Below are 16530 nucleotides of genomic sequence, written 5' to 3'. Positions count from 1 at the left end.
CAATTTAGGACCGCTTGAAGGTCATCAGGGCAAGTTTGTTTAGCATAGCCCGGTGTCCCGTTTTAGGCGATTCCATTTGGCCTGACGTTAAAACTCTACCAACCGGGGCACCGGACCATGCAAAACGAACATGCCCATTGTTTTGAGACCGCAAACGCTGTACAGAAATCTTAGATGCTGATTGGTTTAGAGACGTCCAATCCCTCCCAACGTTTTTATGTTTACTGACCCTCCTACACCTATCTAGAGGTTTACATAGATGCTTGGAAAGTACATTTGTTTTACTTTGTTTCTACCCCGCGTGTCTGTATCGACTTTCAATTCCAGACCATTAAGATTTCTGCTCACAAGTGACTGACTGGTGACAGTGACAAAAGAAAAGCTATATTAAGAGCATCCAAAAATGAATTGTTTTCATTTAGATGACTTCCTTGCAGGGTGGATTGGAGGTGAGTGTCCGTTATTTTTTAACTAGTCAATTAGCTGTAGAATTAGAGATGAGTTTGGGATAGAGCACGTGTTGGACAATTGTATGTCGATTTGGTTTGTTTATCATCATGTGTGTTTGACAAATTAACGTTTGTTTTTCATTTTAATACATTTGCTATGTTTGTTTAACCCTAACCCTAGGCCTATGTTTCATCTATTTTCTATTATAAGTTTTTTAAAAATGAATCATTGGAACAAAGTTTAAACAATGGGAAGCATACACAGAGTTTCCAAATCTAATTGCCCACATAGCGCTTGACATGTTATCATTTTGATCAAACACTTAACGGGAGTTAATAATTAAATAAACAGTTCCAACACGTTTGACTATTTAGTTTGAGAAAAAGTCTTCCTTTTCTATATTCTACTTCTGCAAGGCGCGCTATCTGAACGACCAGTAAAGGGGTACAGTAGTTTCACATTACATAATGCTATCTGTGGAATGCTGTAACTTGTTCTCACTCTTCATCGCCTGTTATTCGCCTATAGGCAGACTACTGTAGTTATGAACATTATCGGCCAACGTTTGTTTGTTTGTTTTTGAAAATGTTGAGTTCCCGAATGATCCCGAAGCAGATGTAGAGATGTGGTTGTGTTTTAAAATGCTGTTGAGACTGTCTGGCGGGACATGATTCTCCCAGTTCTCTCCGTACTTCGCTGAAATCTGTGGTACTATAGTTGTATTGTCTGAGAAGGGTTGGATGTTCTAGGCAGTGTGTCACTAAAACAACATTATGTTGTTATTATCTCTCCCTCTATTTCACTCGCTTTCAATTCAATTTGCCTTATTGGCATGACGTAACAATGGACATCTTGCCAAAGCGTACTTTGGCGATTAAGTGATACATTTGCGATATTAACATAATAATAATAATCAATACGATCAACGGGACAATCAGTAACAACAATATTCAAGGTTTAAAATAACCATACAATGGACAATAACAATGGCATAAAGGACATGTGCAGGTTGGTTGGTCTGTCAGACACTGTCCCTCGTTTTATGGCAGGCAGCAATGTAGTGCGCTGCCAACCCACAGCTCTCTGCGTCCTCCCCCAAAAGGACGGGTAGCCTATTGTCATCAGAGAGGTCTTTGAAACCTTGAATAAGGGTTTTACATTTGGGGTAATTACACTCATTGTTTTATATTTTTGAAATTTTGTTAGGAAATGCAGTTCTGTCACAGGATCAGCTGTGGTGCATGGCTGTGCTCGCTGAGCCTGTACTTTGTCAAGGTTTTTCTAAGGTTTTGATCAGTAACCTTGGTCAAATAGTTTGCCACGGTGTACTGTCGATTTAGGGCGATATAGCGCTGCATTTTTATTTGTGCTTATGTTTCCCAATAGGTAATATAGTTGTGTTTTGACTGTTTTATTTTATTCTGATTGATTGGATGTTCTGGTCCTGAGACTTCAGTGTGTTAGTAGAACAGATTTGTAAACTCAGCCCCAGGACCAGCTGGATGAGGGGACTCTTTTCTCAGTTCTTGGCATTGCAGGGCTTGGTAATGTTATAAGAGGGTGTCACTGTATTTGAGATATTTCCAAAACGTAATTACTCTGCATTTTGAGTTTTTCTTATTATCAAATCAAATTGTATCGGTCAAAAATACACATGGTAAGCAGATGTTATTGCGAGTGTAGCGAAATGCTTGTGCTTCTAGTTCTGACAGTGCAGCAATATCTAACAATTAAATTAACAATTCCACAACAAATACCTAATACACACGAATCTAAGTAAAGGAATGGAATAAATAAATACATATATGTATGAGCAACAACCATTAGTGGATATTGGCCTAATTCTGCACTGTATGTATTGTTTGTAGTTGTCCTCTGGACACGTAGGAGAATCTTATAGAACTCTGCATGCAGGGTTTCAATCGGGTGTTTGTCCCATTGGGTGAAATCTTGTTTTGCAAGTGGACCCCACACCTCACTGCCATGAAGTGCAATTGGTTCAATGACACATTTAAATTCGATTTAGGCTATTTTAATAAGTATTTTGATTTTAATTAGCTTTTTAATTGCGTAGAATGCCCTGCATGCTTTCTTTCAATTCAATTTCAATTTAAGGGCTTTATTGGCATGGGAAACATATGTTAACATTGCCAAAGCAAGTGAAGTAGATAATAAACAATGTAAATTAACAGTAAACATTACACACACAAAAGTTCCAAAAGTATAAAGACATTTCAAATGTCATATTATATATATACAATGTTGTAATGATATGCAAATTGTTAAAGTACAAAATACATATCCTGTCTTCTATTGAGAGTCAGGTCTGCCTTTCTCAATAGCAAGGCTATGCTCACTGAGTCTGTACATAGTCTAAGCTTTCCTTAAGTTTGGGTCAGTTACAGTATTCTGCCACTGTGTACTCTCTGTTTAGGGCCAAACGGCAATCTAATTTGCTCATTTTTTTTATTTTGTTAATTCTTTCAAATGTGTCAAGTAATTATATTTTTCTTTTCTCATGATTCGGTTGGGTCTAATTGTGTTGCTGTCCTTGGTGTTTGTGAACAGAGCTCCAGGAACAGCTTGCTTAGGGGACTTTTCCAGGTTAATCTTTCTGTAGGGTATGGCTTTGTTATGGAACGTTTGGGAATTGCTTCCTTTTAGGTGGTAGTAGAATTTAACCGTTTTTTTTCTGGATTTGGATCATTATCGGCCTAATTCTGCTCTGCATGCGTTATTTGGTGTTTTTGCCAATTTTAACCACACACTTGTTGTTTTGTGTACATGAATTTTATAATGTTGTATGTTTTCCCCCCCAACACCACTTTTCATAAATTTGTATAGCAGACCCTCATGCCAAATTGAGTCGAAGGCTTTTTTGAAATCAACAAAGAATGACAAGACTTTGCCTTTGTCTTGGTTTGTTGGTTTGTTAATTAGGGTGTGCAGGGTGAATACGTGGTCTGTCATACAGTAATTTGGTAAAAAGCCAAATTGACATTTGCTTAGTACGTTGTTTTCACTGAGGAAATATACAAGTCTGCTGTTAATGATAATGCAGAGGATTTTCCCAAGGTTGCTGTTGACGCATATCCCACATGAGTTATTCGGGTCAAATCTGTCTCCACTTTTGTGGATTGGGGTGATCAGTTCTTGGTTCCAAATATTGGAGAAGATGCCAGAGATAAGGATGATGCTAAAGAGTTTAAGTATAGTCATTTGGAATTTGTGGTCTGTATATTTTATCATTTCATTGAGGATACCATCAACACCACAGGCCTTTTTGGGTTGGAGGGTTTGTATTTTGTCCTGTAGTTCATTCAATGTAATTAAAGAATCCAGTGGGTTCTGGAATCCACTGTGTTCTGGAATCCAGTGTGTTCTGGAATCCAGTGTGTTCTGGAATCCAGTGGGTTCTGGACGTCTTTAATAGTTGATTCTAAGATGTGTATTTGATCATGTACATGTTTTTGCTGTTTGTTCTTTGTTAAAGGGCCAAACATATTGGAGAAATGGTTTATCCATACATCTCCATTTTGGATAGATACATCTTGGTGTTGTTGTTCGTTTAGTGTTTTTCAAATTTTCCCAGATGTGGTTAGTCTATGGATTCTTCAATTACATTAAGCTGATTTCTGACGTGCTGTTCCATCTTTTTCCATAATATATTTCTGTATTGTTTTAGTGATTCACCATAGTGAAGGCATTTTCTGGGTTGGATAGGTTTCTCTTCATCAAACCATTTGTCAATGTTAATTTTCTTTGGTTCTGTGTGTGTTTCTCTCTTTCACTCTCTCTCTCTCTCTTTCACCCTCACTCCCCCCCCCCCCCCCCGCTCTCTTTCACTCTCTCTCCCCCCTGCTTTCTTTCACTGTCTCTCCCCCCCCTCCCTCTATCACCCCTATCTATCCCTTCTCACTCCCCTAAATGTGGTTTCCATCTGTTTTTCCAATAGGAGCTTCCAGTGTTATTGTGGGTCATCCTCTGGACACAGTCAAGGTACATGAGGACACAGTTCAACACATAAAGGACCAGTTTCCCAGACACTGATCAAGCCTAGCCTTGAACTGAAAGGACATTCTCTGTTTATCTTGAGTTTAAGTTCAGGTTTAGGCTTAATCTGTGTACAGGAAACTGTCCGATGAGGTTTAAACAGTGGAGGCTGCTGAGTTGAGGAAGGCCCATAATAATGGCTGGAACATCACAATTGGAATGGAATCAAACACCTGGAAACCATGGAAACCATGTGTTTGATACCATTCCACTCCAGCCATTACCACCAGCCCATCTTCCCAATTAAGGTGCCACCAACCTACTGTGGGTTTAAATCAGAGATTGACATTAAGGTCCAAAAAGCACACACAAATGCCTTACATTGTCTCTTTCATTTAAACAATGGAGGGGAACCAGGCAGATCAATGCCTGCAGTTTCATGCTGCCTGTAAAAAAATATATATATATTTTTTTTTTAACTCCCAGTGGGGGTAACCTCCGAGCAGGCTCAATTTGCCTAACTGTTCAGTTCACTTGCTCTAGGCAATAGATCAACCCTTAATGTCAAACCTTGTTTTTTTTTTTTACCAAACATGCAATATTACTGTATCTGTACATACACAGTTACCATTTAGAGGGCTATAGGCCTGCAGTAACATTAAAACCCGTTAGCACGCATCACCTAGCCTACATGCTGTAGATTGTGTAGGCCGTTGTTTTATGTAGTAGGAATGTTGAGGTTCTTATCCTTTCCCATTCTATGATTCTACCCAACAGACTCGTTTACAAGCTGGGAAAGGATACAAGAACACCCTTCACTGTGTCCTCCAAATCTACAGAAAGGAAACGGTTAGTGATTAAACTAGTTGTTACTTATATTTCTTATTCGTATTTTGTTTGTTTTAACTACATTGTTGGTTAGGGGCTTGTAAGTAAGCGTTTCCCTGTAAAGGTCTACCTACACCTGTTGTATTCAGGCACATGTGACTAATATTATTTGATTTGTCACTACTCTTGTAGTCTAAATGAAATATAGGCCATTTAGCAGACACTTTTATTCAAAGCAATTTACAGTCATGCTCACATGGACATTTTGTATGTGGTCTCAAAGGGAATGGAACCCAGAGAAGTCCATGGGATAATATTTGGCATGATAAACCCTTTGTCGTCGTTGTATTAGTATGGTTTCCTTTAGAACTGTAGAGGCCTCGACAACTACTGTAAAAGATCATTAATAATATGCTATAGTCAACTCACACTCTCACCTGTAGATTATACTTTAGGCCTAGCTGTGACAGTTCTGGAATGGACAAAAAATTTGACTTTTGAAGCAACTGTGCTTTTGTTTTATAAAAAATGATTGTGCCTTGCTGTGAATACTCCCTCTGTACTGGGGGGGGGGGGGGGGAAACCTGGAAAGAAGCGGAGGGCGCTCTGGGAGAAAGAGAATGCTTGAAGCTGCCAAAGGCCACGTGGTATACTGGGACCCAGACCTTCTGCAAAACAAATTGTTCCATAAAAACTCTAATTTTTCTTCCACCTAGATTGCTGGCTTCTTCAAGGGTCTCTCCTTCCCGCTGGCCAGCATCACTGTGTATAACTCAGTGGTGTTTGGATTCTTCAACAACACACAGAGGGTTATAAGCAAGTTCCGCCATGGTGACGAGAGACAGTCGTGTGGTATGCTGGACATGACCCTGGCCAGCATGTTGACAGGGCTGATGTCAGTGGGACTCGGAGCTCCGGTCGACTTAGTTAAGATCAGACTGCAGATGCAGACTCTGCCCTGTCTAGCAGGTAAAGTCAAAGCCCAATACAACATTATATAACATTCTAGCAGGTATTTCCTTTACTTTAACTACCCTTCAGACCATTCTAGAAGGTATTTCCTTCAGTACAACTACCCTTCAGACCATTCTAGAAGGTATTTCCTTCAGTACAACTACCCTTCAGACCATTCTAGAAGGTATTTCCTTCAGTACAACTACCCTTCAGACCATTCTAGAAGGTATTTCCTTCAGCACAACTACCCTTCAGACCATTCTAGCAGGTATTTCCTTAAGTACAACTACCCTTCAGACCATTCTAGAAGGTATTTCCTTCAGTACAACTACCCTTCAGACCATTCTAGAAGGTATTTCCTTTAGTACAACTACCCTTCAGACCATTCTAGAAGGTATTTCCTTTAGTACAACTACCCTTCAGACCATTCTAGCAGGTACAGTGCCTACAGTTCCCATGGGTTTAGACAGCTCATTTTAGTGGGACTTTACTCAGAGGTCTAGATTAGAACAGAACAGAATAAATTGACAATTCAACGAACCAGGGAAAACGATTATTTTGCCTATTCTGATTCAGTTTTAGTTTTCCAACAAGCCATTCATATTTCACAACAAGCAACTCAGACGAGCTAGCTTGAGATGATACATCCCGTGGATTGTAAACAGCTCACTTAAAAGGTTGATAAAACTAAAAGGCGTTATAATCACCTGTCAGTGATGAGTCACAAGTCACCGTTTTGAAGACGGAAACTGCTGCACCTTTTTTTTTATATATGGCCACGTACCACGCGTCCTTGTGTGTTGCCCCATGGATCTTTATGGTGCCTACAGTATAGGGCATAATACATGGGTTAAACGTTGACCATCACCTGTTGTTCTGGTATATAGTTAAAGCCTCCTTCCCCATAAGGGGCGGCAGGGTCGCCTAGTGGTTAGAGCGTTGGACTAGTAACCGGAAGGTTTCAAGTTCAAACCCCCAAGCTGACAAGGTACAAATCTGTCGTTCTGCCCCTGAACAGGCAGTTAACCAGTTAACCCACTGGCCGTCATTGAAAATAAGAATTTGCTCTTAACTGACTTGCCTGGTAATAAATAAAATAATCGTCTTCCTGCATGAGTTGTAGAATCTAATCATTGTTTTGAATCCTTGTGTATTTTAGAGAACCTGTCCCTCGCCGGGACGACCGGAAACGTGAACGGTAATATCGCTGTGCGCTCCGTGACTCTCCAGGGCCAGCCGACCTACAGAGGGCCCATCCACTGCATCAGCTCCATACTGCGGACTGAGGGGATCCGGGGGCTTTACAGAGGGGCCGCGGCCATGGTCCTGAGAGACGTCCCTGGGTACACGCTGTACTTCATCCCCTACGCGTTGTTCCGTCGCTGGCTATCCCCTGAAGGGAGGTCATCACCTCATCCCTGTACTGTATGGGTGTCTGGAGGACTGGCAGGTAACTGGAAGGTGTTTACGGAAGGATGATAATGTTACTGTTGTGATTGGTGGAAGCAAATTTGAAAGTAGCCTTTAGGTCAGATAAAGGAGCATTCTGTTGAAACCGTGGCCTCGTTTTGGTTTCCACTAGGCCAGAGAATGTACTGGTGGAGGGTTGTTAGGCCCAATAATAAATCAAACCCACAATCCTGACATTGCTAGCAGGGCTGTAACCAGGTTTGAATTTTAGTCTACCACCTTCCGGACCTCACCGTTGTCGGGGATCTGGCCTACCACTGTTGTCTTCAGCAAACTTAATGATGGTGTTGGAGTCGTGCATGGCAATGCAGACATGGGTGAACAGGGAGTACAGGATGGGACTAAGCACTCACCCCTGAGGGGCCCCCGTGTTGAGGATCAGCGTGGCAGATGTGTTGTTGCCTACCCTTACCACCTGGAGGCGGCCCGTCAAGAAGTCCAGGATCCAGTTTCAGAGGGAGGTGTTTAGTCCCCGGGTCCTTAGCTTAGTGATGAGCTTTGTGGGCACTATGGTGTTGAACGCTGAACTGTAGTCAATGAATAGCAATCTCACATAGGTGTTCCTTTTGTCCAGGTGGGAAAAGGCAGTGTGGAGTGTGATTTGAGATTGCGTCATCTGTGGATCTATTGGGGCGATATGCGAATTGGAGTGGGTCTAGGGCAGGGGTGCCCAACCCTCTTCCTGGAGATCTACTGTCCTGTAGGTTTTCAGTCCAACCCTCTTCCTGGAGATCCACAGTCCTGTAGCTAGTTAAGGTCTTGTTGAGCAGCTAATACTGTAAGTAGAATAAGGTGTGTTAAATTACATTTGGACTGAAAACCCACAGGACGGTAGATCTCCAGGAAGAGGGTTGGACTGAAAACCCACAGGATGCTAGATCTCCAGGAAGAGGGTTGGACTGAAAACCCACAGGACGGTAGATCTCCAGGAAGAGGGTTGGACTGAAAACCTACAAGTTGGTAGATCTCTAGGAAGAGTGTTGGGCAGCTCTGGTCTAGGGTTTTTCTGGGATGAACACCTAGCCTATTCGCTATACAGTTTTAATGTTATACCTCTGAAATATGATAAATGATTCACACTGTCACGTAGCATCAACAACTGTTCAGTCAGTTGTAAATGATGAATTGCATAAAATTATCAACTCTTTACATCAATACTGTTCTCTCTCTTGTCAAAATACATAGCATTCACATGTTTGTATTCCTAGGCATTACTAATCAAGCTTCGCACAAACAGACCTCTGTATTATCAGTGATGTAGTGTTTTTTTTATATTTTTTTTAAGTTGGGTAATGGGTGAACTATGAACTTCCATCGAGCGAGATGATAAGACGAACAACCACACATAGAGAGGAAAATGTAGGACATTTTTAAGAACTGTTTTTGCGTGTTGATAGAATTTTAATACGGAATTCAAAAGCACAACGCTTGTCTTATACTTGGGAGGTGTAGTGTCAGCGTTATGTTGCTGGCATGTCATGCCTACGTTTTCTAATCTTGCCAATGAAAAAAAAAAATCATTAAAGTAGTTGGCGCTGTCAGTGGGCTTTGTGATGAATGAGCCATCTGATTCAGTGAATGATGGCGCTGAGTTTGCCTTTTTCTCCAAAAATTGTAATTGAAGGTGCTCCACATCTTTTTACCATCATTCTTTATGTCAGTTATCTTGGTTTCAGAGTGTAGTTATTTATTTTTATTCCGTTTAGTCACATGATTTCTAAATTTGCAGTGCGTTAGCCAATCGGTTGTACAGCCAGACTTATTTACCATTCCTTTTGCCTCATCCCTCTCAACCAGACAATTTTTTTAAAAATTCCTCATCAATCAACAGGGATTTCAGTTTTTTTTGTCATTTTCTTAATGGATGCGTGCTTATTAGTAACTGGGATAAGCAATTTCATGAATGTGTCAAGTGCACCGTCTGGTTGCTCATCATTACACACCACAGACCAGCAAATATTATTTACATCAACATATGAATCACTACAAATGTAATATATGACCTCTCGTACACTATATTAGGCCCAGCCTTTGGAACTGTGGTTTTCCTATACATGACTACTATATTGTGATCACTACATCCTACGGGTTTGGATACTGCTTTAAAACAAATATCTGCAGCATTAGTATAGATGTGATCAATACATGTTGATGATTTAATTCCTGTGCTGTTTGTAACTACACAGGTAGGTTGAAGCTTTTTCCTGAGTGGGCAGCTTGATAAGTCAGTCAGTATTTAAAATCACCCAGAAAATATACCTCACTGTTGATATCACATACATTATCAAGCATTTCACACATGTTATCCAGATACTGACGGTTAGCACTTGGTGGTCTATAGCAGCTTCCCACCAGAATGGGCTTAAGAGGTGACAACGATTAATTATGACTACTTCCTTCCATTTGAATGTTCGAGAAAGGTGTTGTTGATTTAATTAGACCATATGGTTCAAGCCTAATTAATGAAAAAAGCATCTAATCAACAATGGCATTAATTTCAAAGAACTCTGCAACTCTTCCTACTGTTGACTTGTTTCATAACTGCCACCAGTTTGACCCCCAAAACATCGACAACAAACACATAGTGACATAGTAAAATATACATAGTGACATAGTAAAATATACATAGACATAGTAAAATATACATAGTGACATAGTAAAATATACATAGACATAGTAAAATATACATAATGACATTGTAAAATTTACATAGTGACATAGTAAAATATACATAGTGACATAGTAAAATATACATAGTGACATAGTAAAATATACATAGTGACATAGTAAAATATACATAGACATAGTAAAATATACATAATGACATAGTAAAATATACATAATGACATAGTAAAATATACATAGTGACATAGTAAAATATACATAGTGACATAGTAAAATATACATAGTGACATAGTAAAATATACATAGTGACATAGTAAAATATACATAGTGACATAGTAAAATATACATAGTGACATAGTAAAATATACATAGACATAGTAAAATATACATAGTGACATAGTAAAATATACATAGTGACATAGTAAAATATACATAGTGACATAGTAAAATATATACATAGTGACATAGTAAAATATACATAATGACATAGTAAAATATACATAGTGACATAGTAAAATATACATAGTGACATAGTAAAATAAATACAAGAGTGTGAAAAAAATATGTCAAGGATATTTCATGCTGAAACTCATATTAAACAAAAATTGTATTTAAAAAAAAAAAAAGATATATTATTTACAATGACAGCCTACGCCGACCAAACCCGGGCCAATTGTGCACCGCCCTACGGGGATCCCAATCACAGCCGGTTGTGATACTGCCTTGATTCGAACCAAGGTGTCTATTGTGACGTCTCTAGCACTGAGACGCAGTACCTTAGATCACTGCGCCACTCGGGAGCCTTTCACTAAGTAGATGTTTTATATTTAGACGTTTTACAGCTACGTCATTCTGTTTTCTATTATTTCGATACGGCCACACAGAGGGCAAGACATAATTACAGACATCTGTGATAAGTACTTGAAGGACCACTAGATGTCTTGTGATATATTTCAAGGATTTGATGTATTCTAAAATAATTCTGGTAGTTTTACCCTCCTTTTACAACTGTAGTTCTCAATAAGTGAGGGTCTGATGTTTTTGGTCAAATAAAAAATGTTTGTGTGGAAAGCCACAAGGAGAGGACAAATGGGATTTGTAATAGATTAGAACAGAAGGGACAAGCTTCCATTCCCACTGAAAGGTGACTTCCTAGCAGTGTGTCTCAGCACAGATTTCAAAAACCTGCCAGTTCGGTGTGTTTTGAAGAAACATCTTGACGTTTTATAAAATGTAATTGGCTGTTTTTAAGAATGTAACTGCAATCCATTTATTTTTGTGTGTTTTTTTTTACATTTATTTAACTAGGCAAGTCAGTTAAGAACAAATTCTTATTTTCAATGACAGCCTTCTTAACTGACTTGCCTAGTTAAGTGGGTTAACTGCCATGTTCAGAACAACATATTGTACCTTGTCAGCTCGAGGATTTGAACTTGCAACCTTCCGGTTACTAGTCCAACGCTCTAACCCCTAGGCTACCCTGTAAATCATGTGGGTTGATGTAATCTGATTATGTAATCCCTGTTACATGTAACCTGTCAATACCCGAAACTGGTTGTACCTCTATGGTAGCTACACTCTTAACTGAGTGCTATAGTCTTCTCTACCACCAAATGATTTATTATTTATATTACATATAAAGCTTTGCTGACTGGAACATGCCCTGATTGTAGCCAAAGCCTGTTACAAGGACTATCTAAAACATTACAGATCAACTCTGTTGCTACATGCTAATGTACATCACTGTAGCCAAAGCCTGTTACAAGGACTATCTAAAACATTACAGATCAACTCTGTTGCTACATGCTAATGTACATCACTGTAGCCAAAGCCTGTTACAAGGACTATCTAAAACATTACAGATCAACTCTGTTGCTACATGCTAATGTACATCACTGTAGCCAAAGCCTGTTACAAGGACCTTCTAAAACATTATAGATCAACTCTGTTGCTACATGCTAAAGTCTCCTGACCTCTGACGTGGTTCTGTCTACAGGTTCTATCTCGTGGGTCACGGCTACTCCAGCTGACGTGTTTCTGTCTACAGGTTCTACTCCAGCTGACGTGTTTCTGTCTACAGGTTCTACTCCAGCTGACGTGTTTTTGTCTACAGGTTCTACTCCAGCTGACGTGTTTCTGTCTACAGGTTCTACTCCAGCTGACGTGTTTCTGTCTACAGGTTCTACTCCAGCTGACGTGTTTCTGTCTACAGGTTCTACTCCAGCTGACGTGTTTCTGTCTACAGGTTCTATCTCGTGGGTCACGGCTACTCCAGCTGACGTGTTTCTGTCTACAGGTTCTATCTCGTGGGTCACGGCTACTCCAGCTGACGTGGTGAAGAGCAGACTACAGGCTGACGCTCTCCACGCTAGGAAATACAGAGGGATTGTCCACTGCGTCGTTCAGAGCTACAAGACCGAGGGGATACATGTAAGCGAACAGACACACAGTACACACTGGGACCGTTTCCCAGACCCCCACTAAGTCTGTAGACCTGGACAAAGCAGCACTTTATAGGTGAAGATCATTGAACATGCTTCTTTGTCCATGTGTAGGTCTAATCTTTGTACGGGAAACCAGCCCACCGTGTAGTAATTTAACATTAATTCATCACTACATTTTCATTTGTAAAGTAATACAGTAGCCTGTGGTTTTGGTGTAGCTTTGTGGCAGCATAGATAATTGCTGACACTACTAGTAGCTGCAGGTTTTATTTCCCGTCAGCTTTTAAAGTTTATACTCAGGTGAACCCAACTCAACATGTCCTGTAAAAGTCACAAGGGCGAGACGAGATCTGTTCCAAAGAAAAGTTATTAACTAACTACCAAGGTCGTTCCTAGGTTAAAAGGGAGTTCAAACAGGTTTTGGTCAATTTGTTATGTAACAAAATAGCCAATAGTATTATGTCACCCCCCCCCCCCCCCCCCAAGTGACCAGACAGATCTTGTTCAAATGTGTTTTGGCAGACAGCGACTGATCATAGACATTTGATCAATACCTGACAATAATTTAACAAGAGAGGCACTTGGCCTGAATAAGCTTGAATAGGTGTTAACCATGTGGTTTCAGCGATTATGTTTGTTTGGTTGGCTGTTATGAACATTAGGATATTAAGTTTTAATTGAATTCCTTTTTCTTTCTTTTTTACACGTTATGTAATTATTTTCTCTCTCTCTCTCTCCAGGTCTTCTTCCGCGGAGCCTCCGTGAACGCTATCCGAGGCTTCCCAATGAGCGCCACCATGTTTCTGGGCTACGAACTCTCTCTGCAGTTCTTCAGGGGTCTCTAGTATCTACACAAGGATTATAATGAGACATTATCTTGACAGTTATTCTCTTGTCCTAGGACACTCCAAATGGTTTCCTCAGGAAGATCATTTGAATCCTTGCAGAATGAAAGTAGGGAGTGTCTTGACTTGAGAATTATCTGCACTACTGCCATAATACAATCTATTTATAAAGTGTAAATACTAATTTCTTATATTAAGAAAATATCTTAAATTAAAGTGGCTTACATTAATTGACAAATGTATACATTTAAATATGTTGTGCTATAATATACAGTAACAGTACGCTTAATATATAGCTGTGCTGCATAAATTAACTCGTTTTAGGACCCAACAGTTAACCAGTTCTAACCTCCATAATGATACGCACATGAATCATTATATTTTGTTGGTGCCAGGCTTTTAATTAAATTGTTTAAACTTTGTGATTTGTAAATAAGTATGAGAGAAATTAAATGTCATTCCACAAGGAGGCATAGTTTTGTACATTAATTTTTTCTTAAAAGTTATTTTAAATATGGGTTTTTGGGGGGGAATTCTTGTTACGGACTGTTTCTGTACACTTTTACTTGGCAAATCTAATAAACATATTGTTTCAATTTAAATTGTATTCTTTCTTTGAATCCTCTCCAAAAGTCAGTGCTTTCTAAATGACTGCAGTAACCTTAAAGATACTAGGCTACTGACGTGTAACAGTAATCGAGTAAACACAGTAACAAAAACATCAGGGGCCCACAATGTTGGCAGCTTGTTACTGAGCACATGTAGGGGGGGCAATGAAGAATCATTCTGAAGAACCTTATCTCAGGGCTGTGGGTGACTGATAAAGTCAGGTGGCAGGGTGCTTCTGTACAGCTGTCTTTACACTATACAGTAATGCAGTGTTTCCCAAACTCTGTCCTGGGCCCCCATACCACACAACCCCCCCCCCCCCCCTCCCTACACGTTTTGAATGAACTGTTGACTACAAACAACCTCCACTAGAAGGCGCTGTTCTCTAAAACAAACTTTACCAGCTGATATCCTAGAGCAGGGGTTTTCAACCTCTGGGACCCCCAGCCAGTCCATATATTTACACTATTCTAGAGTTAGTACCCCTGATTCAACTGAATAAATACCAAGCCTTTGATTAGGTTAAACAGAGGTAGCACAGGGCTACAACTAAATTGTGAAATGTCTGGTGGTCCTTGAAGAGAGGTTTGAAAACCAATGTCCTAGAGGACAATAATTATATGAAATATTGCTCTCTATATACACTGCATGACCAAAAGTATGTGGACACCTGCTTGTTGAACATCTCATTCCAAAGTCAAGGGGCATTCATATGGAGTTGCGCCCCCCCCCCCCCCCCCCCCCCCCCCCCCCCCCCATATGGAGTTGCGTGGCTCACAGTCTGCGATCCAATTCATCCCAAAGGTGTTCGATGGGGTTGAGGTCAGGGGCTCTGTGAAGGCCAGTCATGCTGAAACAGGAAAGGGACACAGTGTTGGAAGCACAGAATTGTCTAGAATGCCATTGTATGCTGTAGCATTAACATTTAACTTGAACTAAGGGGCCTAGCCCGAACCATTATTCTTCCTCCATCAAACTTTACAGTTGGCACTAGGCATTCAGGCAGGTAGTGTTCTCCTGGCATCCGCCTAACCCAGATTTGTCCGTTGTACTGCCAGATGGTGAAGCGTGATTCATCACTCCAGAGAACGCGTTTCCACTGCTCCAGAGTTCAAAGGTGGCGAGCTTTACACCACTCCAGCCGACGCTTGTTATAGCGCATGGTGATCTTGGGCTTGTGTGCGGTTGCTCTGCCATGGAAACCCATTTCATGAAGCTCCCCGAACAACAGTTATTGTACCGACGTTGCTTCCAGAAGCAGTTTGGAACTCTGTAGTGAGTGTTGCAACCGCGGACAGATGATTTTTACGAGCTACATGCTTGGCGGTCCCGTTCTGTGAGCTTTTGTGGCCTTACCACTTCACAACTTAGCGGTTTTTGCTGTTTAGACGTTTCCACTTCGCAATAACAGCACTTACAGTTGACCGGGGCAGCTCTAGCAGGTCAGAAATTTGACGAATTGACTTGTTGGAAAGGTGGCATCCTATGACGGTCCCACATTGAAAGTCACTAAGCTCTTCAGTAAGGCCATTCTCCTGCCAATGTTTGTCTATGGAGATTGCATGGCTGTGTGCCCAACTTTATACACCTGTCAGCAACGGGTGTAGCTGAAATAGCCGAATCCACTAATTTGAAGGGGTGCCCACATACTGTTGTATATATAGTGTATTTTTTCATACTTCCTCAAAAAAATATATTGTTTTTCACACATTATTTAAATCCAAGGTTCCTCCCTCGGACCTCCTCCAATGAGATTTGACAGGAAACGGGAATGGAGGAAGCAATAATGTGATCGCTAGTAATGTTTGCAGAGAGCCCCTGTGTGGTGTTGTTGGCTCTAGCCCAGTGCAGCTGAATGAATGGCCTAGTACCAGTCTGCCAACTTAACCTCTCTCTCTCTCTCTCTCTCTCTCTCTCTCTCTCTCTCTCTCTCTCTCTCTCTCTCTCTCTCTCTCTCTCTCTCTCTCTCTCTCTCTCTCTCTCTCTCTCTCTCTCTCTCTCTCTCTGTGACATAACTAAAATATATCTTAAGATACCTTTTAAAGAGCACAGTGAGCACACATAAAAACTGTGATCCACCTAAAGTTTTGGGAACATTTTGAAAAGGACAGAAAGGCCCTCACACTGAACATGCTCCCAGTGTAATACCTTTATTGATGACCTTAAGATCCAGCACGGATCTTCGTCAGGTCACCTGGTTAGATGGATCTCTGTCAGGTCCCCTGGTTGGATGGATCTCCGTCAGGTCACCTGGTTGGATGGATCTCTGTCAGGTCCCCTGGTTGGATGGATCTCCGTCAGGTCCCCTGGTT

The 16530-nt window shown here is 40.6% G+C and overlaps 1 protein-coding gene across 1 annotated transcript; it reads left to right on the top strand.

The window, feature by feature from the left end:
• Nucleotides 1-262: 262 nt before the first annotated feature.
• On the top strand, nt 263-14211 carry LOC139391035 (solute carrier family 25 member 48-like). Its single transcript, XM_071138509.1, has 7 exons — nt 263-449; nt 4406-4449; nt 5221-5292; nt 5988-6240; nt 7385-7675; nt 12617-12750; nt 13505-14211. The coding sequence occupies exons 1-7, from the start codon at nt 404-406 to the stop codon at nt 13607-13609; spliced, it is 945 nt and encodes a 314-aa protein (XP_070994610.1). The 5' UTR covers nt 263-403; the 3' UTR covers nt 13610-14211.
• The last annotated feature ends 2319 nt before the right edge of the window (nt 14212-16530 follow it).

The sequence above is a fragment of the Oncorhynchus clarkii genome, chromosome 31 (genome assembly GCF_045791955.1).
Source record: "Oncorhynchus clarkii lewisi isolate Uvic-CL-2024 chromosome 31, UVic_Ocla_1.0, whole genome shotgun sequence".
NCBI classification, from domain to species: Eukaryota; Metazoa; Chordata; class Actinopteri; order Salmoniformes; family Salmonidae; genus Oncorhynchus; species Oncorhynchus clarkii.
This window is presented reverse-complemented; position numbering and strand designations above follow the sequence as displayed.

Coding starts and splice junctions, on each gene's coding strand:
- LOC139391035 (XM_071138509.1), top strand. CDS start 404: ATGAATTGTTTTCATTTAGATGACTTCCTTGCAGGGTGGATTGGAG. Junction 6,241..7,384: donor GACTCTGCCCTGTCTAGCAG/GTAAAGTCAAAG, acceptor TGTGTATTTTAG/AGAACCTGTCCCTCGCCGGG. Junction 12,751..13,504: donor ACAAGACCGAGGGGATACAT/GTAAGCGAACAG, acceptor CTCTCTCTCCAG/GTCTTCTTCCGCGGAGCCTC.